At 46.9% G+C, this 27,092-nt stretch overlaps 1 protein-coding gene across 1 annotated transcript; it reads left to right on the top strand.

The window, feature by feature from the left end:
* The first annotated feature begins 669 nt into the window (after positions 1-669).
* LOC143768693 (natural cytotoxicity triggering receptor 3-like) lies at positions 670-26,462 on the top strand. The gene is made up of 5 exons (XM_077257336.1): positions 670-1,268; positions 1,353-1,649; positions 23,490-23,591; positions 25,134-25,192; positions 25,666-26,462. Exons 1-4 carry the CDS (start codon positions 878-880, stop codon positions 25,157-25,159), a joined length of 816 nt encoding a protein of 271 aa, XP_077113451.1. The 5' UTR covers positions 670-877; the 3' UTR covers positions 25,160-25,192; positions 25,666-26,462.
* Positions 26,463-27,092: the final 630 nt, after the last annotated feature.

The raw sequence follows: 27,092 nt of genomic DNA on the forward strand, positions 1-27,092 counted from the left end.
AGAGGGTGGTCACAGCAGACAGTGGTCACAGCAGAGGGTGGTCACAGCAGACTGGTCACAGCAGAGGGTGGTCACAGCAGAGGGTGGTCATAGCAGACAGTGGTCACAGCAGAGGGTGGTCACAGCAGAGGGTGGTCACAGCAGAGGGTGGTCACAACAGAGGGTGGTCACAACAGATGGTGGTCATAGCAGAGGGTGGTGGCAGCAGAGGGTGGTGGCAGCAGAGGGTGGTCATAGCAGAGGGTGGTCAAAGCAGATGTGGTTGCAGCAGAGGGTGGTCACAGCAGATGGTCGCAGCAGAGGGTGGTCATAGCAGAGGGTGGTGGCAGCAGAGGGTGGTGGCAGCAGAGGGTGGTCATAGCAGAGGGTGGAGGCAGCAGAGGGTGGTCACAGCGGAGGGTGGTCATAGCAGAGGGTGGTCACAGCAGATGTGGTCGCAGCAGAGGGTGGTCGCAGCAGAGGGTTGTTGCAGCAGAGGCAGAGGGTTGTCGCAGCAGAGGGTTGTCGCAGCAGAGGGTGGACGCAGCAAAGGGTGAACGCAGCAGAGGGTGGTCACAGCAGAGGGTGGTCACAGCAGAGGGTGGTCACAGCAGAGGGTGGACACAGCAGAGGTTGCAGCAGCGGGTGGACACAGCAGAGGTTGCAGCAGAGGGTGGACGCAGCAGAGGGTGATCGCAGCAGATGATGGTTGCAGCAAAGGCTGTACGGAGAAGACCGTGGTCTCAGCAGAAGGTGGTCGCAGCAGAGGGTGGTCACAGCAGATGGTAGTCACAGCAGAGGGTGGTCATAACAGATCGTGGTCACAGCAGACGGTGGTCTACCTTTGCTGGAGACAGGAGAGTAACATTTTCTCCGCTGTGAATCTTGTTCACTTTTTATGTACCGCACTAAGTTTTTGGTGAAAACTGGTAACCCAATATTTCTCACCGCAGAGCCGTCTGACCTGAGAGTGCACCAGTCTCCGCCATCTCTGGTGGTCTCTCGGGGGCAGCATGCCCGGCTCGGGTGCTTCTTCTCTTTCCAATCTGATAGTAAAGGGGCCGTGTCCTGGCACAAAGCCGGACTGGAGGGGAACACGAGCAGCAGTCAGGTCGTCCCCCTGAGACGCCGCTTCTCTCTCGCCCGTCCAAAGACTTTCCTGAGTGAAGGCGACGCCTCGCTGGTCATCAGTAACGTCACCGGGGAAGACGTCGGCATTTACTTCTGCAAGGTGCACCTGTGGGAGAAGGCGGAGGAGCGGGGGCCCGGCACCAGCCTCATGGTGTACGGTACGTCATCATCTGCCCCCACCGTAACTACAACTCCCACTCTCCCCCAATGTCATCTGATCTATGGCATCCTTCCATTCTCAGCTCATCCCTCACACCCAGTGATTTACCTGAAAGTGGCCACCAGGTCACGAGATGTCCTCGCCCTGAGCTGCCAAACCTCCGGCTACTACCCCCCGGGGATCGAGGTCTTCTGGCGCAGCAATGACCGCGACTTTCCAGATCCTGGACCTCTGGAAATATGGAAGTCAGAAAGTGGCGACTATCAAGCTACTCGCCACCTTGTCTTACCCTCAACCTTTACCACCAACTTGCTGACAGTTTCCTGCATTGTCCAGCATATATCTCTTGCTGCACCATTATATGCCAACTACTCTCACGGTGAGTCAACGTCAAACCTGTCGGGCAGCCGATGATTTCTGGATGTAATAACTGTGTTTTACCTGTAGATGGCAGTAAATCCTTCCTCTTACATGTATCTAGTTTTTATTTATTTTATATTTGTCTATTTTTTATTCTTGGATTCTTGACATTTTATATTTTCTTATTTATGTGTCTTATTTTTATCCCTTTATTTTAGTTTCTTTTTTGTTTTTTATTGCTTTTATTCCTTGAATCTCCACATTTTTATACTCTCTTTTACTGTATAGTTTTTATTTATTTTTAGTCTCCTTATTTTTTTTTCTGTTCTTGAATTGTCTTGCAATGTATGTATTTTTATTATTTATTTATTTATTTATTTATTTATTTATTTTAGTCCATTTGTTTTGCGTTCATTCTTGGATTCTTGACATTTGTTATTTTCTATTTAATGTTTTTAATTTTTATTTATTTTATTTTATTTATATTTTCTTGCTTTTAATTTTTAATTCTTGATACTTTTTATATTATTGTTTAATGTATCTAGTTTTTATTTATTTATTTTTAGTCTCTTTATTTTTTTATTGTTATATCTTTATTTTTGTATTTTTTTTTTTGCAATGTATCTAATTTTCATTTATTTTAGTCTAAATTTTGTATTGCTTTTATTCTTGAATTCTTGACATTTGTTATTTTTGGTTTCTTGTATCTAATTTGTTTTTCTTTTAGTCTCTTTATTGTTTACTAGATGGTAGCCCGATTCTAACGCATCGGGTATTCTAGAATATGTATGTAGTTTATTTATGAAGATTTTAGAATAATACATTGAATACACAGGATTCGGCAGGCCACACCCAATTAGCGAAGCGTGGTTCAAATCCCACGCTAATTCGCAGCCGGACTGCGCCTGTCGCTGATTGTTTGCGGCCGGCCATGTAGTATATAACAGCCCACGTAGTATATAGCACAGCCACGTAGTATATTGCACAGCCACGTAGTATATTGCACAGCCACGTAGTATATAGCACAGCCACATAGCATGTAGTGCAGCACCCCAGAGTCCTGGTTGTTGCAGTACTGTGGCTCCGCCACTATGGGGAGCTATGGTACGTCTGATTGCACTAAAGGAGTTTCTCTGACCAGGTAACACCTCACTACACTTCACACTCCGGCCACCGGGGGGGTGGTTCTATCTAGTAGGCCACTCCTCACACTATGGTAAAACTGGGGGTTGGACAGGAAGACAGAGAGAAGTAGCTGGGAAGAGCTAGTGAGAGGACCTGTCAGGGATGGGATCCTGGCAGACTCCTCAGAACAGAACTAACCAGTGCACAATGGGAATACAGTAAAGAAGTATTGGGACCAGAAGGAGTCGTGCTGTTAGACCGAGGCAACATCCTTCTGAGGCGCAAACAGTCGGTGGCCGGAACGCCGAGCAAGTAAGAGACTTTAAGTACACTGCAAACCACGGCCGGACAGCTAATTACAGGTTGGCTGTCTCACTTAACACCTAAGCAGACAACGGAGGCTGTTATGACCCCAATGGCGAGGGTCTCAGAGAAATAGGTAAGTCTGCGAAGTACAAAAATCCAGCTCATAGGGCAGTGGTAACTGGGTTGACCATATATCTACTCCTAACGCCAACACTAGAAGTAGCCGGGGAACATGCCTACGTTGGTCGCTAGATGTCTCGCGCCAGCCGGAGAACTAACTACCCCTAGAAGAGGAAAACAAAGACCTCTCTTGCCTCCAGAGAAAGGACCCCAAAAGTAGGATACAAGCCCCCCACAAATAATAACGGTGAGGTAAGAGGAAATGACAAACATAGAAATGAACTAGGTTTAGCAAAGAGAGGCCCGCTTACTAATAGAATGTAGTAAGATAACTTATATGGTCAACAAAAACCCTATCAAACATCCACGCTGGAAATTCAAGAACCCCCGAACCGTCTAACGGCCCGGGGGGAGAACACCAGCTCCCTAGAGCTTCCAGCAAGGACAGGATACAGATTAAGTACAAGCTGGACAAAAATGCAAACAAAAACAAATAGCAAAAAGCAAGAAAGCAGACTTAGCTTAATCTAGCAGGAACCAGGATCAGTAGACAAGAGCACAACAGATTAGCTCTGATTACAACGATGCCAGGCATTGAACTGAAGGTCCAGGGAGCTTATATAGCAACACCCCTGAACTAACGGCCCAGGTGAGCATACAAGGGATGACTGACATACCCAGAGTCAAATCACAAGTAACCACTAGAGGGAGCCAAAAAGCAAATTCACAACAGTACCCCCCCCCTTAGTGAGGGGTCACCGAACCCTCACCAAGACCACCAGGGCGATCAGGATGAGCGGCGTGAAAGGCCCGAACTAAATCGGCCGCATGCACATCAGAGGCGACCACCCAGGAATTATCCTCCTGACCATAGCCCTTCCACTTGACCAGGTACTGAAGCCTCCGCCTGGAGAGACGAGAATCTAAGATCTTCTCCACCACGTACTCCAACTCGCCCTCAACCAACACCGGAGCAGGAGGCTCAGCAGAAGGAACCACAGGCACAACGTACCGCCGCAACAAGGACCTATGAAATACGTTGTGAATGGCGAACGACACCGGAAGATCCAGGCGAAAGGACACAGGATTAAGGATTTCCAATATCTTGTACGGACCAATGAAGCGAGGCTTAAATTTGGGAGAGGAGACCTTCATAGGAACAAATCGAGAAGACAGCCATACCAAATCCCCAACACGAAGTCGGGGACCCACACCGCGGCGGCGGTTGGCAAAACGCTGAGCCTTCTCCTGTGACAACTTCAAGTTGTCCACCACATGATTCCAGATCTGCTGCAACCTATCTACCACAGAATCCACCCCAGGACAGTCAGAAGGCTCCACAAGTCCCGAGGAAAAACGAGGATGGAAACCAGAGTTGCAGAAAAATGGCGAAACCAAGGTGGCGGAACTAGCCCGATTATTAAGGGCAAATTCAGCCAACGGCAAGAAGGTCACCCAATCATCCTGATCAGAAGAGACAAAACACCTCAAATAAGCCTCCAGAGTCTGATTAGTTCGCTCCGTTTGTCCATTAGTCTGTGGATGAAAAGCGGACGAAAACGACAAATCAATGCCCATCCTACCACAAAAGGATCGCCAGAACCTGGAAACAAACTGGGATCCTCTGTCCGACACAATATTCTCAGGAATGCCGTGTAAACGGACCACGTTCTGGAAGAACACAGGAACCAGATCGGAAGAGGAAGGCAGCTTAGGCAAAGGAACCAAATGGACCATCTTGGAGAAACGATCACATATCACCCAGATGACAGACATGCCCCGAGACACCGGAAGATCAGAAATGAAATCCATAGAGATGTGTGTCCAAGGTCTCTTCGGGACAGGCAAGGGCAAGAGCAACCCGCTGGCACGAGAACAGCAAGGCTTAGCTCGAGCACAAGTCCCACAGGACTGCACAAAAGACCGCACATCCCTTGACAAGGACGGCCACCAAAAGGACCTGGCCACCAGATCCCTGGTGCCAAAAATTCCCGGGTGCCCTGCCAACACCGAGGAATGAACCTCGGAAATGACTCTACTGGTCCACCTAGCAGGTACAAACAATCTGTCAGGTGGACAAGAGTCAGGCCTACCAGCCTGAAATCTCTGCAACACACGTCGCAGATCCGGAGAAATAGCTGACAAGATAACTCCTTCCTTAAGAATACCCACAGGTTCAGCGACTCCAGGAGCATCAGGCACAAAGCTCCTAGACAGAGCATCGGCCTTCACATTCTTCGAACCTGGTAAATACGAGACCACAAAGTCAAAACGGGAGAAAGACAATGACCAGCGGGCCTGTCTAGGATTCAGGCGTTTAGCAGACTCGAGATACATCAGATTTTTGTGATCAGTCAAAACCACCACACGATGCTTAGCACCCTCAAGCCAATGACGCCACTCCTCAAATGCCCACTTCATGGCCAACAACTCCCGATTGCCCACATCATAATTTCGCTCTGCAGGCGAAAACTTCCTAGAGAAAAAGGCACAAGGTCTCATAGTAGAGCAACCAGGACCTCTCTGAGACAAAACGGCCCCTGCCCCAATCTCCGAAGCATCCACCTCAACCTGAAAGGGCAGTGAGACATCAGGCTGGCGCAAAACAGGCGCCGAAGTAAACCGGCGTTTCAACTCCTGGAAAGCCTCCACGGCAGCAGGAGCCCAGTTAGCTACATCAGAGCCTTTCTTGGTCATATCCGTCAAAGGTTTAACAACGCTAGAAAAATTAGCGATAAAACGACGGTAAAAGTTAGCAAAACCCAAGAACTTCTGAAGACTCTTAACTGACGAGGGCTGAGTCCAATCATGAATAGCTCGGACCTTGACTGGGTCCATCTCCACAGCAGAAGGGGAAAAAATGAACCCTAAAAAGGGAACCTTCTGTACACCAAAGAGACACTTTGAGCCTTTAACAAACAAAGAATTTTCACGCAAAATCTTGAAAACCATCCTGACCTGTTCTACATGCGAGTCCCAATCATCAGAAAAAAACAGAATATCGTCCAGATAAACGATCAAAAATTTATCCAGATACTTCCGGAAAATGTCATGCATAAAGGACTGAAAAACTGAAGGCGCATTAGAGAGCCCAAAAGGCATCACCAAGTACTCAAAATGACCTTCGGGCGTATTGAATGCGGTTTTCCATTCATCTCCCTGCTTAATGCGCACAAGGTTGTATGCACCACGAAGATCTATCTTGGTGAACCACTTGGCACCTTTAATCCGGGCAAACAAGTCTGACAACAGCGGCAAAGGATACTGAAATTTGACAGTGATCTTATTTAAGAGCCGATAGTCAATACAAGGCCTCAAAGATCCGTCCTTTTTGGCCACAAAAAAGAATCCCGCACCAAGAGGAGAAGAAGAAGGACGGATATGCCCCTTCTCCAGAGACTCTCTAATATATGAATGCATAGCGGTATGTTCAGGTACCGACAGGTTAAATAATCTTCCCTTAGGAAACTTACTGCCTGGAATCAACTCTATTGCGCAGTCACACTCCCTATGAGGAGGCAGTGCACTGGACCTGGACTCGCTGAAAACATCCTGATAATCAGACAAATACTCCGGAACTTCCGAAGGCGTAGAAGAAGCAATAGACACGGGCAGGGAATCCCCATGATTTCCACGGCATCCCCAACTTGACACTGACATGGTCTTCCAATCCAAGACTGGATTATGGGTCTGCAACCATGGCAACCCCCAAACAACCAAATCATGCATTTTATGCAAAACAAGAAAACGTATAACCTCCCGATGTTCAGGAGTCATACACATAGTAACCTGTGTCCAAAACTGCGGTTTATTTTCTGCCAACGGCGTAGCATCAATACCCCTAAGAGGGATAGGATTTTCTAATGGCTCAAGAACAAAACCACAGCGCTTGGCAAATGACAGATCCATAAGACTCAGGGCAGCACCTGAATCTACAAACGCCATGGCAGGATAAGATGACAGTGAACAAATCAAAGTTACAGATAGAATAAATTTAGGTTGCAAATTACCAACGGTGACAGGACTAACAACCTTAGTTAGACGTTTAGAGCATGCTGAGATAACATGTGTAGAATCACCACAGTAGTAACACAAGTCATTCTGGCGTCTATGAATTTTCCGCTCATTTCTAGTCAGGATTCTATCACATTGCATTAAATCAGGTGTTTGTTCAGACAGCACCATAGGTGAATTTGCGGTTTTTCTATCACATTGCCTTAAATCAGGTGCCTGTTCAGACAACACCATAAGGGAATTTGCGGTTTTGCGCTCCCGCAACCGCCGGTCAATTTGAATAGCCAGGGCCATGGAATCATTTAGACCTGTGGGAATAGGGAAACCCACCATCACATTCTTAATGGCTTCAGAAAGGCCATTTCTAAAATTTGCGGCCAGTGCACACTCGTTCCACTGAGTCAGCACGGACCATTTCCGAAATTTTTGGCAATACACTTCAGCCTCGTCCTGGCCCTGAGACATAGCCAGCAAGGCTTTTTCTGCCTGAATCTCAAGATTGGGTTCCTCATAAAGTAAACCGAGCGCCAGAAAAAACGCATCAATATCCGCCAATGCCGGATCTCCTGGGGCCAGCGAGAAGGCCCAATCCTGAGGGTCGCCCCGTAAAAAAGAAATAACAATTTTCACTTGCTGAGCGGAGTCTCCAGATGAACAGGGTCTCAGGGACAAAAATAATTTACAATTATTCCTGAAATTTCTAAACTTAAATCGGTCTCCGAAAAACAATTCAGGAATCGGTATCTTAGGTTCTGACATAGGATTTCTGGTAACATAATCTTGTATGCCCTGCACACGAGCAGCAAGCTGGTCCACACTTGTAATCAAGGTCTGGACATTCATGTCTGCAGCAAGCTTGAGCCACTCAGAGGTAAAGGGGAAAAGAAAAAAAAAAATGAGAGAGAGAAAAAAAAAACTCAGAATTTTCTTTCCTATAATCCCGCTTCTGCAATGCATATAACATTTAATACTGGCCTGGCAAACTGTTATGACCCCAATGGCGAGGGTCTCAGAGAAATAGGTAAGTCTGCGAAGTACAAAAATCCAGCTCATAGGGCAGTGGTAACTGGGTTGACCATATATCTACTCCTAACGCCAACACTAGAAGTAGCCGGGGAACATGCCTACGTTGGTCGCTAGATGTCTCGCGCCAGCCGGAGAACTAACTACCCCTAGAAGAGGAAAACAAAGACCTCTCTTGCCTCCAGAGAAAGGACCCCAAAAGTAGGATACAAGCCCCCCACAAATAATAACGGTGAGGTAAGAGGAAATGACAAACATAGAAATGAACTAGGTTTAGCAAAGAGAGGCCCGCTTACTAATAGCAGAATGTAGTAAGATAACTTATATGGTCAACAAAAACCCTATCAAACATCCACGCTGGAAATTCAAGAACCCCCGAACCGTCTAACGGCCCGGGGGGAGAACACCAGCTCCCTAGAGCTTCCAGCAAGGACAGGATACAGATTAAGTACAAGCTGGACAAAAATGCAAACAAAAACAAATAGCAAAAAGCAAGAAAGCAGACTTAGCTTAATCTAGCAGGAACCAGGATCAGTAGACAAGAGCACAACAGATTAGCTCTGATTACAACGATGCCAGGCATTGAACTGAAGGTCCAGGGAGCTTATATAGCAACACCCCTGAACTAACGGCCCAGGTGAGCATACAAGGGATGACTGACATACCCAGAGTCAAATCACAAGTAACCACTAGAGGGAGCCAAAAAGCAAATTCACAACAGGAGGCAGCTGTGGGAGAGGGGCGACTCTAGGGTCCCGGAAGAACTCCAGGCCTACCCCGTCATACGGGTGCGTCCTACCATATCATCTGGGGGACGGAGAGAACGAACATCAGAGACAGACAGAAACAGTTGTGAGGACTATCCCGGGAGCTCAGCAGGGAAGAACTACAACATCCAGCGCTAGAAGGTAGACACTGATTCCCACCTGTAAAGAGAACTCCTGATGTGCCTTTGGACCGGCCGGTCTCTGACAACCCAGTTAACAGCGCTCTGGACTGAGGTCTCCAAAACCTTCAGTAAAGAGGTAAAGAGACTGCAACCTGGTGTCTTCGTTATTTACCGCGACTTGCACCCCACAACTGCACCGTTACAACACCACTTATTGCACCGGACGTCCCCCACTGACAGACAGGGCCACGGACCGGGTCTAGCCACCGTGACAACCCCAGGACTGAGACCCAGAGGCCTGGCTCCGGGTACCCCTCGGCCCTGCGGCGGTGTGGGGGCGCTCCAACTTGGCGTCACGAACAGGATCTACTTAAGCCTGAAGAATCAGGTCGTGTGCCTTGGAACTGTGATTTATTGTGCTTTGACTGTACTTTATTGAAAAGACTGTGTGCTGTGCCATTTACCGCCAAAATTCGCCATTGCCGCGCACGGAGGGAGGAGCCCTAGCTACGTGGGCGGAACCAGCCAAAAGAAGCGCGGAACGGAAAGCGCGGTAAGGCGCCAATCCCGGAAGAGGAACTCCGACCTCCAGCAGGTTAGTGGGAGGAAGGGACAGCCATGTCTGAGTCGGGAGGAGAGGAGGTGGCGGTCGCAGCCGCGGACGTAGGGGCAGCTCCGGTCCACGCAGCGGGCGAAGCCGCGGCCCTAATACCACCACCGGTTGCCGCAGAACCCGCTGTTCCCCTCAGCCAGCCGGACACTGCCGCTAACACAAAAGCCATAATGCCCTTTTCTATGCCGTACCTGCCCGGAGCGGCCTGGCTCCCACGATACTCTGGGGAGTCGCATACATTCACTGACTTTAAGGAAGGGCTCTGCAGCCTGCTCGAGTTCTATCCCCTGACAGAGCCCCAGAAGGTTCATATGATAACCGGCCAACTCATTGGGGCGGCTCTGAGAGAATTGAAATCCTGGCCTGCTGAGGATAAAGGAACTGCACAACAGATTTTTGCCAAGCTTAAAGCCACCTTTGATACTCGCACTGCTACGGAAATTAAACTGACTTTTTATGGATGCAAACAGAGGCCACAGGATAGCTTACGGGACTATGCCCTTAATCTCCAGGAGGCGATGCGGGCCATTAAGCAGAGTGACCCCGGCAGCATGCAGGATGAGGATAAACTCCTGAAGGAGCGGTTCATTGAGGGGCTCCTGTGCAGTCACCAGCGGGGCCAATTGCACTTCCTGGCCATGCAAAATCCAGACTTGACTTTTGCGCAGTTCAAAGATAAAGCTATCCAGGCATTGCAGGAGCGACAGCCCAGCCGCGCAATACCACCCAGGCGCCCCGCTCTCACATACCACCAGGAGGTGGCATCGGATACCCCAGTTGCCGCGGAGGCCGACGCCCAGAGCTTCGAGGACGACTCCCCTGCAGGACTCCGTCTTCAGATGCAGGAGCTGACCAAGAACGTTGCTGCCCTAGCCCGGACGGTGCAGTCCCTACAGGAGGCCCCCAAGAAAAAGATCTAGCTAGCCTCCGGACCAGAGGATGTTCCCTGGACGCGACAGAAGAGGACCCCACCGACCAGAGGCCGGGACAGCGATCGTTTCCGTCAGGACGGACGACCCATCTGCCGCCGATGTCACCAGGTGGGCCAGCTTGCAAGGTACTGTCCTTTAAACGAGCAACCCCTGGGGCAAAGGGCCAACCCCCAGGAGTAGGACGGTCAGGCCCGCAGCATTGGAGAACCAAGTATATTGGAGGATGACCAGTTCTCCCTGTAGTGATTGATGGAATCCCCTTGAATGCTTTGCTGGACACCGGTTCTCAGGTGACGACTATACCTTACGTGCTCTACAAACGGTATTGGGAGGACGCTGATATTACTCGTGGCCCTGACGATGATTTCACCATAATCGCCAGTAATGGTCAGCCGTTGCCACAAGTGGGGTATAAGGAGGTCACCATCAAAGTGGGGCGGGTGGAATTGAAAGCCCAAGGGATTGTGATTGTTGATATTGATCGTCGAGAATGTAATCCCATGATGACTCTTGGTACTAATGTTATAGAAAATTGTCTTGCAGAAGTGATTGTTTTGTTGCAACAGGTGGCAGAAACCGCTGGCCACAGTGAGCAACGTGCCCTGCAGAAGGAAATCAGAGCTCTGATGCAGAGACAGCAGGTAGAGCTGACTGGTGGTGAGATTGGTCGTGTCACTGTGAGTGATTCAAACCCCATCGCGATACCCCCCAAGAGTGAAATGTTAATATGGTGTCGAGCAGCCATAGGCCTCAGGGGTAAGGACTACCAGGCCTTGGTAGAACCCGTATATTTAGACAATAGGCCTACTGTTCTGACAGCCCGGGGGGTGGTCGACGTCCGTCAGGGGAGAGTGCCCGTACGTGTCCTCAATTGTGGGGAGGAAGAGGTTCACCTCACCAAGTATACCACGCTCGCCAAATTGTTCACTGTCAATAATAATGTGATACAGACACCTGAACCCTTGGTCCCGTCAAACTTGGCGGAGAACAAAGGTTCTGCAGAGCCCTCGAAGGACTGGTGTCGGGAATTGCATGTGGGCACTGACTCTACCCCGTCCCATCAAAAACAGGGGGCCTACAGGGTGGTACACGAGTACGAGCAGATATTCAGCAAACACCCCTCAGATTTTGGGCAGGTGAAAGGGATCCAACATCACATCCCCACGGGAGATCACCGACCCATAAAAGAGAGATATCGCCCTGTACCCCCAGCTCATTACCAGTGTGCCAAGGACATGTTGCGGGAAATGAAGGAGGCTGGGGTGGTGAGAGACAGCTGTAGCCCGTGGGCAGCTCCGTTAGTCCTTGTTAAAAAGAAAGATGGTACAATGAGGATGTGTGGTGATTACAGGCAGTTGAATCGCATTACACATAAGGACGCATACCCACTGCCTAGGATAGAGGAGTCTCTGGCTGCCTTAAAATCTGCTAACTACTTCTCTACCTTAGATCTCACCAGTGGGTACTGGCAGGTTCCTGTAGCGGAGGCGGACAAAGAGAAGACGGCCTTCACGACGCCAATGGGTCTCTGTGAGTTCAACTACATGCCCTTCGGATTGTGCAATGCTCCCGGAATGTTCCAGAGGATGATGGAGTGCTGCCTGGGACACCTGAACTTTGAAACCGTGCTGCTATATTTGGATGATGTCATTGTCTTCTCTAAGACCTACGAAGACCACCTGAAGCACCTGGCCGAGGTGTTTGAAGCCCTATCCAACTTTGGCTTAAAGGTGAAACCGTCCAAGTGTCATCTGCTGAAACCTAAAGTGCAGTACCTGGGCCATGTGGTGAGCGCTGAAGGAGTGGCCCCAGACCCCGACAAGGTCACAGTGATCAAGGACTGGCCAAAGCCCAGTGACCTCCACGAAGTCCAGCAGTTCCTCGGGCTGGTAGGCTATTACCGGAGGTTCATTAAGGACTTCACCAAGAAGGCCGCACCCTTGCAAAACCTGTTGGTGGGCCAACCGAAGAAGACCAAGGGGAGGAACACCCCCTTTGATTGGAACGAAGAGCTGGAGGAATCCTTCACCTGTTTGAAGTCGGCACTGACGGGAGAAGAGGTACTGGCTTACCCCGAATACGACCAACCGTTTGTGCTGTACACAGATGCCAGTAACGTGGGACTAGGAGCCGTGCTGTCTCAAGTCCAGAAAGGCAAGGAAAGAGTGATCGCTTACGCCAGCAGGAAACTCCGTCCCACGGAAAGGAACCCTGACAACTACAGTTCCTTCAAACTGGAATTCCTTGCCCTTGTCTGGGCAGTGACAGAGAGGTTTAAGCACTACCTGGCCTCCGCGAAATTCACCGTCTTCACGGACAACAATCCGCTAACGCATCTGGGTACTGCCAAACTCGGGGCTTTGGAACAGCGGTGGATGGCCCGGCTGTCCAACTATGATTTCACCATCAAATATCGGGCAGGACACCAGAATGCCAATGCCGATGCTCTGTCCCGAATGCCCAATTTACCAGAAGTGGGAGAAGACCCGGAGGCACTTGAAGAGGTGGAGCTGCCTGCCTTCCATCGCCCCAAAGCCACTCAGAACTCTCACCATGTGAAGAACAGGCACAAGAACCAACCGGATGCCACGCTGAATCCCCTGCCCCACCACGGATGGGCAGAAACCCAGGATAGTGACCCCGCGGTCCGTCAGGTGAAGGAGCTCTTGACGCAGGCTGGGTTGCACCCTGGCCCAGACGATCCACAAGAAACCCAACAGCTGTGGAAGGGGAGAAGAAGCTGTTTATCCATGATGGCAAGCTGTGCAGGAGGAGCATTGACCCACGTACTCATGAATTGGTGTGGCAGATAGTGGTGCCCAGGCGAGATGCGCCCATGGTTCTGGGAGCCTACCATGATGGAGCCGGACACTTCGGATGGAGGAAGCTAGAGAAGCTTCTCCGAGGGAGGTTCTATTGGATTGGCATGAAGAGAACCATTGAGAAGTGGTGTCGGGAGTGTGGTCCATGTAGTCTGCGCAGGAAGGACCGTGACAGTCAGCGGGCTCCCCTGCGGCCTATCATCACCAAAAGGCCGCTCGAACTGGTCGCGCTGGATCATGTGAAGCTGACACCTAGCCGGTCGGGCTATATCTACGCCCTTACCATCGTGGACCACTACTCCAGGTTTTTGGTGGTTGTGCCTGTCAAGGATCTAACGGCCAGGACTGCCGCCAGGGCCTTCCAGCAGCACTTTTGTAGGCCCCATGGCTACCCAGAGAAGGTACTGACCGATCAGGGACCTGCATTCGAAGCGGAAGTGTTCCAAGAATTCTGCCAACTGTACGGGTGTAAGAAGATCAGGACCACACCGTACCATCCTCAAACCAACGGGATGTGCGAGAAGATGAACCAAGTGGTAATTGATTTATTGAAGACCTTACCCGTGGAGGAACGGAACCTGTGGCCGACAAAGTTGCCTGACTTGGTGGATATGTACAATCACATCCCAGTAAGTTCCACCAACTGTACTCCAGCGTACCTGATGCGAGGAAGATCTAGTCGGTTACCCGTTGATCTGGACATGGGGGTCCTAGTACCCGAAGATACCTCGCCGGATGCAGATTGGGATGCAGAAAGGCAGCGAAGGTACCGCGAAGTACAGGAGTGTGTCGAGAGAAGTCTCGCCCAGGCTAGGCAGAAGCAAGAAAGGGACTACAACCAACATGCTCCTGCGATCCCCCTGTCACCTGGTGAGCAAGTACTTAAACGAAAGAGGAGATTACATAAGCTCGATGACCAATGGGAAGCGGAACCGTATACCATCCTGCCATCCGACTTCGACAACACAAAGGTCTGTCTCATCAGCAAGGACAGAGGGGAGACCTCGACAGCGGTATCCAGGGATCACCTTAAGGTCTGCCCCGATAAGTTGAAAGAGAGGGGCACGGCCTCAGAAATCTCCCCGCCGGTGGAAAAGGAGAAGATGTTCCATACCGTCCTTGGTGACTTTCCCCAATCCTGGACTCAGATAAACCAAGCCATCGCGGTGCCTGTTCTAATGTTCCAACAGCCGGACCCACCAGAAACAATGGTGGTATCAGATCAGCCGGCCCCGCTACCTCAACAAGCCTCACCTGATGACGCCATGCCGACCGCTGAACCAGCAAATCCTCCCTCTGCTATCAGTGAATCTGCTGTACCCACTGTTGATAGCAGCAGCTCTGGGAGCCCTAACCTGCCAGTGCTACCCCGACTCACTAGAAGTGTAGCTAGAAGACAGTGCACTACACCAGCGGTAGCAAGCATAGCGGGCCCTGTTAGGCCAATAGCAACCCCTGCGCTGCGAAGGTCCACACGCAGCACTCAAAACCAAACTCCCCTCCGCTACAAAACTTGGAGGTATTAATAAGGGCTGCTATTTAATTGAAAATGTTTGTATATATATCTTTTTGTTACAGGTTTTAAATGGACAATAGAGTAATGGACGGTGAATTGCTCAAAAACCTTCAAAAAAGGGGGCCCCTTTGTTTACCCGGGGTCCCTGCTGTTTTAACCACTGAACTGAGAGTCATAAACTGTGCATGACCTAACTTTCGCAACGTTCAAGAATTCTCACCTCCCATAAAGGGAAGCTCTGTTATGTTTAATTGTTATACTATTTAAAAATGTTATGTGTTTTCTGTTAACATGTATTATTGTTCTTGTTTTCCCAGTCCCGGAGTACTGGATTTAACCGGGGGGGAGTGCAGCACCCCAGAGTCCTGGTTGTTGCAGTACTGTGGCTCCGCCACTATGGGGAGCTATGGTACGTCTGATTGCACTAAAGGAGTTTCTCTGACCAGGTAACACCTCACTACACTTCACACTCCGGCCACCAGGGGGGGTGGTCCTATCTAGTAGGCCACTCCTCACACTATGGTAAAACTGGGGGTTGGACAGGAAGACAGAGAGAAGTAGCTGGGAAGAGCTAGTGAGAGGACCTGTCAGGGATGGGATCCTGGCAGACTCCTCAGAACAGAACTAACCAGTGCACAACGGGAATACAGTAAAGAAGTATTGGGACCAGAAGGAGTCGTGCTGTTAGACCGAGGCAACATCCTTCTGAGGCGCAAACAGTCGGTGGCCGGAACGCCGAGCAAGTAAGAGACTTTAAGTACACTGCAAACCACGGCCGGACAGCTAATTACAGGTTGGCTGTCTCACTTAACACCTAAGCAGACAACGGAGGCAGCTGTGGGAGAGGGGCGACTCTAGGGTCCCGGAAGAACTCCAGGCCTACCCCGTCATACGGGTGCGTCCTACCATATCATCTGGGGGACGGAGAGAACGAACATCAGAGACAGACAGAAACAGTTGTGAGGACTATCCCGGGAGCTCAGCAGGGAAGAACTACAACATCCAGCGCTAGAAGGTAGACACTGATTCCCACCTGTAAAGAGAACTCCTGATGTGCCTTTGGACCGGCCGGTCTCTGACAACCCAGTTAACAGCGCTCTGGACTGAGGTCTCCAAAACCTTCAGTAAAGAGGTAAAGAGACTGCAACCTGGTGTCTTCGTTATTTACCGCGACTTGCACCCCACAACTGCACCGTTACAACACCACTTATTGCACCGGACGACCACGTAGTATATAGCACAGCCCACAGAGTGTATAACAGCCCACATAGCATATAACACAGCCACATAGTTTATAACAGCCCACATAGCATATAACACAGCTGCACGCAGTATATAACACAGCCCACGTAGTGTATAACACAGCCCACGTAGTGTATAACATAGGCCATGTAGTGTATAACACAGCCCACGTAGTGTATAACACAGGCTACGTAGTGTATAACACAGGCCACGTAGTGTATAACACAGCCCACGTAGTATATTGCACAGCCCACGTAATATATAGCACAGCCCAAGCAGTATATTGCACAGCCCACGTAGTACATTGCACAGCCCACGTAGTACACTGCACAGCCCACTTAGTATATTGCAAAGCCCACGTAGTATATTACACAGCCCACGTAGTATATTGAACAGCTCACGTAGTATATTGCACAGCCCACGTAGTATATTGCACAGCCCATGCAGTATATAGCACAACCCATGTAGTATATTGCACAGCCCACGTAGTATATTGCACAGCCCACGTAGTATATTGCACAGCCCACGTAGTATATTGCACAGCCCACGTAGTATATTGGACAGCCATGTAATATATTGCCCAGCCCACGATTAACAGAAATTCCAAATTCATTGTGGTGACTGATGTCAGTCACCCCACAATAACATATACTTCCATACACTACAAAGATACTAATCAAGAGAAACAATGGAAGCTTGTTTTAAAAGATTTAAATACAAACTTTATTTGAAAAATAACATACTTAAAAACCAGGCACTTATCAAGTAATGATAGTGCAGTACAAAACAAAAACAAAAATGACAAAAGACACCAGACATATAAGAGTCTACCGCACAATAAGTGGTATATGCTAGGGAAAAACCCCGTATTTAAAGGTATAGGCATAAAAACTCTAATTAGACCTCCAAACCCATGTACCAATACTCTCAGGGGTACACCATAAGTCCCATATGTGAATCAATTCAGGGCCCAGATCCATACTGGATGCCCTCTATCCAATACATGGGGATGGAAAGGTTCCATAAAGAATGCCTCACCTAAGTACAGGTAGACCTCTGCACGCACCCCGACGCGCTTTTCGCCGCCGTTTGGCCTCGCTTCTTCAAGGGGAAGTGTGTTTTATGACTGCCTACAGGACCTTAAATAGTCAGAGAAACAAACCACCTGACCGGTCATGTGATAGCGCTATGTGAGCTTGGCGCATGCGCCCGACGCCGTCCGGGTCCGCCCACCCCCGCCCGGACGTATCCAACCTCGGGACCGGCGAGAGCAGCATTGCTCTCGCCCGTACCCGCTGCAGGACGCTGCCGGAAGTGGAGGGGCGGAGCCAAGACGGAGACGCGCGCACGCGCACCACAGCGCAGATCAAATCAGGTCTGTATCCACCCACATGAACCGTTACAACCAATGGAACAGTGTATATTCCAAAAAAGGAGGAACCATGCCCATATAGTAATAATTCACAAAATTACAGTAATGCGCTTCCATCCATCTTGAATAAATATACAGCAAACATATATAACCATACAAGATGGAAAAAAAGGGGGAAGGGGGGGAAGAAAAGGGGGAGGAGTCCTCCAAACAATGTCTGGCAACATTTATACTGCGTCCCATATGTCTTCAAAGCAAATAGTATGCTCCAGTTGTAAACGGTTCTCAGCTCTTTATTTAGGAAGAATCAAGTTTCTTGTAGCAGGGGGAAGAGATGTCAGATCCGGATCAGAAAAATAAAATCTAAACACAATATAGAGACATATTAAAAACAAACTTATGTACAATTAAAACACAGGGACCAGGAGAATATAAGGGGAAAGGGGAGAGAAGCAAAGCAGACAGACAGTAGTCTAATCAGACGCAGAATCGCACATGGCTTTTATAAATATGAACCAAAATTGAGCGATTCATTTAATCCAGCAGGCTTCATGGTTCCGAGTGTCACAATCCACTTTAATTCACGTTGTGCTAATAGTTTTTTGACGTTTCCACCCCTAATACCCACATGTACCACATCAATACCTCTAACTTTGAACTCTCTAGGATCACTGTTATGTACTAATCGGAAGTGTCGTGGGATCGTCTTAAGGGTTGATATATCTTCCACTGTTTTGGCCGCACCTATATCTCTCACGTGTTCTCTGACACGAACCCTCAGCTCACGTGATGTGAGCCCCACATATATAAGAGGGCAGCTGCATGTTGCGTAGTAGATAACATTTTTCGTACTACAAGAGATATATTCTCTAATGTCAAATGTTTTTCGATCCACTGAACTGAATGTGGACGTTTGATAAGTATTGGCACATGCCAAACAGTGGCCACATTTATAGAAACCCTTTCTAGGTTGTGTTGCACCAAAAAAATTTTGACTGGGAGCCACATAATGGCTTTTGATAAGTAAGTCGTTCAAATTTTTAGAACGACGAGGAGTCATCAGTGGTCTATCAGTCAGAAAAGGTCTCAGGGAGGGCTCTGCACTAAGAACGGGCCAATATGTTATCATGACATTCCGCATAGTGTCCTATTCATGATTAAATACTGAGATAAAGCGTATCTTCTCATCATTTCTCTCTCGTATTTTCTTGTGGTATAATAGTGAGTCCCGAGACACCGACTTAGCTCGATTATACCCATTTTTAATACACCTTTGACTATATCCACGTTGTTTGAACCTTTTTTTTAAATCCGTGGCTTGGACTTCAAATTTTTGGTCCGTAGAGCAGATCCGCCTCATCCTTAGAAACTGTCCAACCGGGACGGGCCTGACTGTAGAATGGCTATGTGCAGTAGTAGCATGTATTAGAGAATTAACTGATGTCTCTTTTTGGAAAACATCAGTCTGGACAGCAGAGGAGGAATCAACCTCTAAACTGATGTCCAGAAAATCCATTTTAGTTGCATGATGCCGGTATGTGAGTTTGATGTTATAATTATTGTTGTTTAACATAGCCATGAACTCATCGAGCTGCCGCACCGTCCCCCGCCAAAGAAATAAAATGTCATCAATATAACGTAGCCAGCACAGCACATGGTCGGCGGCCCCCGCCCCCCAGTCACCAAACACCAACCTCTCCCAAAAACCCAGAAAGAGGTTGGCGTACGCGGGGGCACAGGCCGCACCCATGGCTGCGCCACGCTTCTGATGATAAAATTGATCTTTAAAAGTAAAAAAATTATGGGTGAGGACAAAGTGCAGCACCTCCAAGATGAGTTCACACAGTGGGCCGTCCAGGTTGGAGGCCTCCAAGAAGAAGCGGACCGCTCGAATCCCATCATCATGACCGATGCATGTATATAACGTTTCCACGTCAGCGGTCACGAGAATGGTCTCTTCGTCAACAAGGAGGCCGTCAACCCTAGCCAGGACGTCCGTCGTGTCCTTCACATAGGAAGGTAATGTCTCTACAATGGGCTTCAAATAGAAGTCAATAAATTTGCAAATAGGGTCACATAGACCATCTATTCCTGACACGATCGGGCGTCCCGGGGGGTTGACGGCATCCTTGTGTATTTTGGGGAGCAAATAAAGAGTCGGTGTCTTCGGGAACTGCACCGTTAGTCCATCAAGAACCTTTTTACTAATGGTCCCTAGATCAAAAGCTTTCATTAAGATTTTTTGGAGCTGCACAGAGAAAGACACCACCGGATTGTACCCCAATTTGCTCTACGGACCAAAAATTTGAAGTCCAAGCCACGGATTTAAAAAAAAGGTTCAAACAACGTGGATATAGTCAAAGGTGTATTAAAAATGGGTATAATCGAGCTAAGTCGGTGTCTCGGGACTCACTATTATACCACAAGAAAATACGAGAGAGAAATGATGAGAAGATACGCTTTATCTCAGTATTTAATCATGAATAGGACACTATGCGGAATGTCATGATAACATATTGGCCCGTTCTTAGTGCAGAGCCCTCCCTGAGACCTTTTCTGACTGATAGACCACTGATGACTCCTCGTCGTTCTAAAAATTTGAACGACTTACTTATCAAAAGCCATTATGTGGCTCCCAGTCAAATTTTTTTGGTGCAACACAACCTAGAAAGGGTTTCTATAAATGTGGCCACTGTTTGGCATGTGCCAATACTTATCAAACGTCCACATTCAGTTCAGTGGATCGAAAAACATTTGACATTAGAGAATATATCTCTTGTAGTACGAAAAATGTTATCTACTACGCAACATGCAGCTGCCCTCTTATATATGTGGGGCTCACATCACGTGAGCTGAGGGTTCGTGTCAGAGAACACGTGAGAGATATAGGTGCGGCCAAAACAGTGGAAGATATATCAACCCTTAAGACGATCCCACGACACTTCCGATTAGTACATAACAGTGATCCTAGAGAGTTCAAAGTTAGAGGTATTGATGTGGTACATGTGGGTATTAGGGGTGGAAACGTCAAAAAACTATTAGCACAACGTGAATTAAAGTGGATTGTGACAGTCGGAACCATGAAGCCTGCTGGATTAAATGAATCGCTCAATTTTGGTTCATATTTATAAAAGCCATGTGCGATTCTGCGTCTGATTAGACTACTGTCTGTCTGCTTTGCTTCTCTCCCCTTTCCCCTTATATTCTCCTGGTCCCTGTGTTTTAATTGTACATAAGTTTGTTTTTAATATGTCTCTATATTGTGTTTAGATTTTATTTTTCTGATCCGGATCTGACATCTCTTCCCCCTGCTACAAGAAACTTGATTCTTCCTAAATAAAGAGCTGAGAACCGTTTACAACTGGAGCATACTATTTGCTTTGAAGACATATGGGACGCAGTATAAATGTTGCCAGACATTGTTTGGAGGACTCCTCCCCCTTTTCTTCCCCCCCTTCCCCCTTTTTTTCCATCTTGTATGGTTATATATGTTTGCTGTATATTTATTCAAGATGGATGGAAGCGCATTACTGTAATTTTGTGAATTATTACTATATGGGCATGGTTCCTCCTTTTTTGGAATATACACTGTTCCATTGGTTGTAACGGTTCATGTGGGTGGATACAGACCTGATTTGATCTGCGCTGTGGTGCGCGTGCGCGCGTCTCCGTCTTGGCTCCGCCCCTCCACTTCCGGCAGCGTCCTGCAGCGGGTACGGGCGAGAGCAATGCTGCTCTCGCCGGTCCCGAGGTTGGATACGTCCGGGCGGGGGTGGGCGGACCCGGACGGCGTCGGGCGCATGCGCCAAGCTCACATAGCGCTATCACATGACCGGTCAGGTGGTTTGTTTCTCTGACTATTTAAGGTCCTGTAGGCAGTCATAAAACACACTTCCCCTTGAAGAAGCGAGGCCAAACGGCGGCGAAACGCGCGTCGGGGTGCGTGCAGAGGTCTACCTGTACTTAGGTGAGGCATTCTTTACGGAACCTTTCCATCCCCATGTATTGGATATAGGGCATCCAGTATGGATCTGGGCCCTGAATTGATTCATATATGGGACTTATGGTGTACCCTTGAGAGTATTGGTACATGGGTTTGGAGGTCTAATTAGAGTTTTTATGCCTATACCTTTAAATACTGGGTTTTTCCCTAGCATATACCACTTATTGTGCGGTAGACTCTTATATGTCTGGTGTCTTTTGTCATTTTTGTTTTTGTTTTGTACTGCACTATCATTACTTGATAAGTGCCTGGTTTTTAAGTATGTTATTTTTCAAATAAAGTTTGTATTTAAATCTTTTAAAACAAGCTTCCATTGTTTCTCTTGATTAGTATCATTGCCCAGCCCACGTAGTATATTGCACAGCCACACAGTATATAGCACAGCCCACGTAGTATATTGCACAGCGCACGTAATATATTGCACAGCCACGCAGTATATAGCACAGCCCACGTAGTATATTGCACAGCCCACGTAGTATATAGCACAGCCCATGTAGTATATTGCACAGCCCACGCAGTATATTGCACAGCCCATGTAATATATTGCACAGCCCACGTAGTATATTGCACAGCCCATGTAGTATATTGCACAGACCACATAGTATATTGCACAGCCCACGTAGTATATTGCACAGCCCATGCAGTATCTATCATCACACCCCATGCAGTATATAGCAATGTGGGCATCATATCCCTGTTAAAAAAAAGAATTAAAATAAAAAATAGTTATATACTCACCTTCCGTTGGCCCCGGATCCAGGTGAAGCGGTTACCGATGCTCCTCGCGCGCTCCGGTCCCAAGAGTGCATTGCGGTCTCGCGAGATGATGATGTAGCGGTCTCGCGAGACTGCTACGTCATCATCTCGCGAGACTGCAATGCATGGAGCGGTCACCGGAGCGTCGCGAGGAGAGGGAAATGCCGCTTCTGGATCCGAGGGGCCAACGGACGGTGAGTATATAACGATTTTTTATTTTTTTATTATTTTTAACATTAGATCTTTTTACTATTGATGCTGCATAGGCAGCATCAATAGTAAAAAGTTGGTCACACAGGGTTAATAGCAGTGGTAACGGAGTGCGTTACACCGTGGCATAACGTGGTCCGTTAACGCTGCCATTAACCGTGTGTGAGCGCTGACTGGAGGGGAGTATGGAGCCGGCACTGACTGCGGGGAGGAAGGAGCGGCCATTTTGCTGCCGGACTGTGCCCGTCGCTGATTGGTCGTGGCCGTTTTGTTGCGACCAATCAGCGACTTGGATTTCCATGACAGACAGAGGCTGCGACCAATGAATATCCGTGACAGACGGACAGACAGAAAGATAGACAGACAGAAGGACAGACGGAAGTGACCCTTAGACAATTATATAGTAGATTACTTGGATATTTTGATTCTTAACACTTTTATTTTCTTTTTAATATATCTGTTTTTTTAGACTATTTATTGCTTTTATTCTTGGATTCATGACTGTTTCATTTATCTAATTTTTATTTATTTATTTATTTATTTACTTTAGTGACTTTATTTTGTTATTGTCTGGATTCTTTGACCCCTCACTTTTTTTCTTTTTTCTTTTAATGTATCTAACTTTTATTTATTAATTTTATTCTTTTTATTGCTTTCATTCTTGGATTCTTGATATTTGTTATTGTCTGTTTCCTGTATCTACTTTTCATTTTCATTTATTTATCTATTTTAGTCTCTTTATTTTTTATTACCTGGATTCTTTGATTCTTCACACTTTTTTTATTTTCTTTTTAAACGTTTCGTGTTCTTATTTCTTCTTTTCGTGTTTATTTTTATTGTTTTTCTTTTTTATCATCTTGTCATTTTTTTATTCTCTTTCTTTTTCATTGTATTTTTAATTAATTTATTTTTGTAGATCTTTCTGAGTTCGGAGTAACTCAATATCAACTTGTTGAATATCTGAATATTTTTAAAATTGCTCTGATACTTGGTCTGACAGTCGGTATTCTGCTCACAGGTAAGATGCATTTAGTGCTTTCTGCACATCTACCTGTTCTTTCTCATAACTTTTCAGAATAAATTGTGGTGGGTCCATGAGGAATGACACTATTTCTGGCCATTTTATAAACTATATTCTGCATTTTTCACCAATTTTCCCCTCTGCAGGCTCTATCTCTCATTTCAGTTGTCTCTGAGCTACTGGGTGGTGCTACATCTGCTATGATGTCTCCCATACACAGCACACACAAACATGATTCCTGCTATCCTTCTATGTAGCACATATTCATAATTATCAGCAGCATGGAGGATGTTATACAACACTACTGAGCAGTGTAGTTGTGAATCCAGCTCTGATTGGGATAAAACACTTACTAGAAAGCAGCAGCATGGATGACAATATACAACAGTATCGAGCAGTGTAGCTGTGAATCCAGCTCTGGCTGTGATTTAGCATTTACTAGATAGCAGCATGGATATTATACAGAGGTACTGAACAGTGTAGCTGTGAATCCAGCTCTGTGTTAAAACACTTCCTAGAAAGCAGCAGCATGAATGACATTTTACAACAGTACAAAGCAGTGTAAGCTGTGAATCCTGCTCTGTCTGTGATAAAGCACTTAGTAGAAATCAGCAGTAAGGATGACATTATACAACTGTACAGAGCAGTGTAGCTGTGAATCCAGCTCTGGCTTTGATAAAACACTTACTAGAAAGCAGCTAGATAGATGACATTATACAACAATACTGAGCAGTGTAGCTGTGAATCCTGCTCTGGCTGTGATAAAGCATTTACTAGAAAGCAGCAGCATGAATAATATTATACAAGAGTACCGAGCAGTGTAGCTGTTAAGCCAGGTCTTGCTTTGATAAGACACTTACTAGAAAGCAGCAGCATGGATGACATTTTACAACAGTACTAAGCAGTGTAGCTGTGAATCCTGCTCTGGCTGTGATAAAGAACTTACTAGAAAGCAGCAGTAAGGATGATATTATACAACTGTACAGAGCAGTGTAGCTGTGAATCCAGCTCTGGCTTTGATAAAACACTTACTAGAAAGCAGCTACATGGATGACATTATACAAAAGCACCAAGCAGTGTAGTTGTGAATCCAGCTCTGAGTGTGATATCACACTTACTAGAAAGCAGCAGCATGGATGACATTATACAACAGTACTGAGCAGTGTAGCTGTGAATCCCGCTCTGGCTGTGTTAAAACACTTACTAAAAAGCAGTTGTGCTTTTCTCTGCCTCTGTGTTACTTTCCTCCTTCTTTACTAGTAAGCTGTAATCTGATCCCTCAGTAAGTTGAGAGTCCTGGATGGATTTTATAGTTTTTCAGAGTGATTCATAAGTCCTGAAGCAGGAAGAGAAGTGGCTCAGAAGTAGAGAAATAGCATTTTTCTCTCATAAGATATATTACAGTGTTTCCATTTTATTATATCTTTTCCTGGGAAAGTTGGATCACAACACATTTCTAGAAGGAAATTTACCAGTCGTGGTCCCCTTCTCTGTTGATAGATGCATTATGGTTTTTTTCTGCTTGTTTTTAATTCCCAGTACTTAAGAGATGCAAAATCAAATGAGAAAAGTGAAAATCCGAGACGTTCATTACTGATGTGAGTAAATTCATCCACGTGGAAATGAAACATTAGATTATTTATAAAGTTTTGGACAAGTCGTGTTTTATAATAGAAATTTAAGGGTAAATTCCCATTAAATAAAGAAATGTTATAGATAGCTAGAAGGTGGGGGTCCGACCTTGGGGACCCCTGCGTATCCTTACAATAAAGAGGCAGCAATGCTGATTCAGTGCTATGGCATCCTCACTGGTTTCCCTGTAGAGTGACACCACCTGGCTGTGCAGGGAACTGCAGCTTGTCCCATTCACTTACATAGAGCTAAACTGCATAACAAGTATTATTGTCAAGGGGTCGACTTTCAGGATCCGTGAGGGTCCCCACTAATCAAAAAGGGATATCAAACCTTATAATATGCTATCACTTTATGAAATTGGAAAATCCCTTTAAACTTATATTTTAATATATTTTTTGTATCTTTATTTTTTTTGTTCTTTGATTTGCTTCTTTAGTTTGCAGTCTTCTATACTCCAGCCAAGTTTTCATCCAGCAGCACCAGGACCGTGCAGCGCCCGGCACTAATAATTAAATGCAATTGTGGTTGATGCCTCGTGATTTCAGAAATCATCACATCTTGGACTCTTTTGTATTTTCTGCGCTTGTTATTGTAGAAACCTTTAATACGGCAGCTTTTGCTTAATATGATGCTGCAATGTACCATTAAAATGGCTGTGGATGGTTGTTCTGTGCCGTATTTCGTACTGCGTAACCCTCCAAAACAAAAATCCATCTGAACATTTCAGTTTTTCAATTTCTCCATTTAGCACTGTGTCATTTTCTGCTTCCAAATTCGTAGCTGCTTTTTCCCCTGGATTTTCTCTATAGGAGAAGGAGGATTGATTTGTCTGATACAGAGAGCGACAATGTCTGACATAAAGCATTAAATGATAGAATTCTGTTTGTAGCCCCACCATGACTAGTTGGAACCCCTGTATATTGGTCTTATTACATATAATATATGTTTCCTGTGTTATCTGACACCTTTCTATCATAGGTGGGATGCTCTGCATGTCCTCACTCCTTTCTATCATAGCTGTGATGCTCTGCATGTCCTGGCACCTTTCTATCACAGCTGTGATGCTCTGCATGTCCTGACACCTTTCTATCATAGCTGCGATGCTCTGCGTGTCCCGACACCTATCTATCATAGCTGTGATGCTCTGCGTGTCCTGACCCCTTTCTATCACAGCTGTGATGCTCTGCATGTCCTCACTCCTTTCTATCATAGCTGTGATTCTCTGCGTGTCCTGATACCTTTCTATCATAGCTGTGATGCTCTGCATGGTCTGACACTTTTCTATCATAGCTGTGATGCTCTGCGTGTCCCGACACCTATCTATCATAGCTGTGATGCTCTGCGTGTCCTGAACCCTTTCTATCATAGCTGTGATGCTCTGCATGTCCTGACACCTTTCTATTATAGCTGTGATGCTCTGCATGTCCTCACTCCTTTCTATCATAGCTGTGATTCTCTGCCTGTCCTGATACCTTTCTATCATAGCTGTGATGCTCTGCATGTCTCTATCATAACTGTGATTCTCTGCATGTCCTGACACCTTTCTATCATAGCTGTGATGCTCTGCGTGTCCTGACTCCTTTCTATCATAGCTGTGATGCTCTGCCTGTCCTGACCCCTTTCTATCATAGCTGTGATACTCTGCATGTCCTGATACCTTTCTATCATAGCTGTGATGCTCTGTGTGTCCTGACTCCTTTCTATCATAGCTGTGATGCTCTGCATGGTCTGACACCTTTCTATCATAGCTGTGATGCTCTGCGTGTTCTGACACCTTTCTATCATAGCTGTGATGCTCTGCGTGTTCTGACACCTTTCTATCATACCTGTGATGCTCTGCATGGTTTGACACCTTTCTATCAT

Source organism: Ranitomeya variabilis, chromosome 4, assembly GCF_051348905.1.
Source record: "Ranitomeya variabilis isolate aRanVar5 chromosome 4, aRanVar5.hap1, whole genome shotgun sequence".
In the NCBI taxonomy this organism is placed as follows: domain Eukaryota; kingdom Metazoa; phylum Chordata; class Amphibia; order Anura; family Dendrobatidae; genus Ranitomeya; species Ranitomeya variabilis.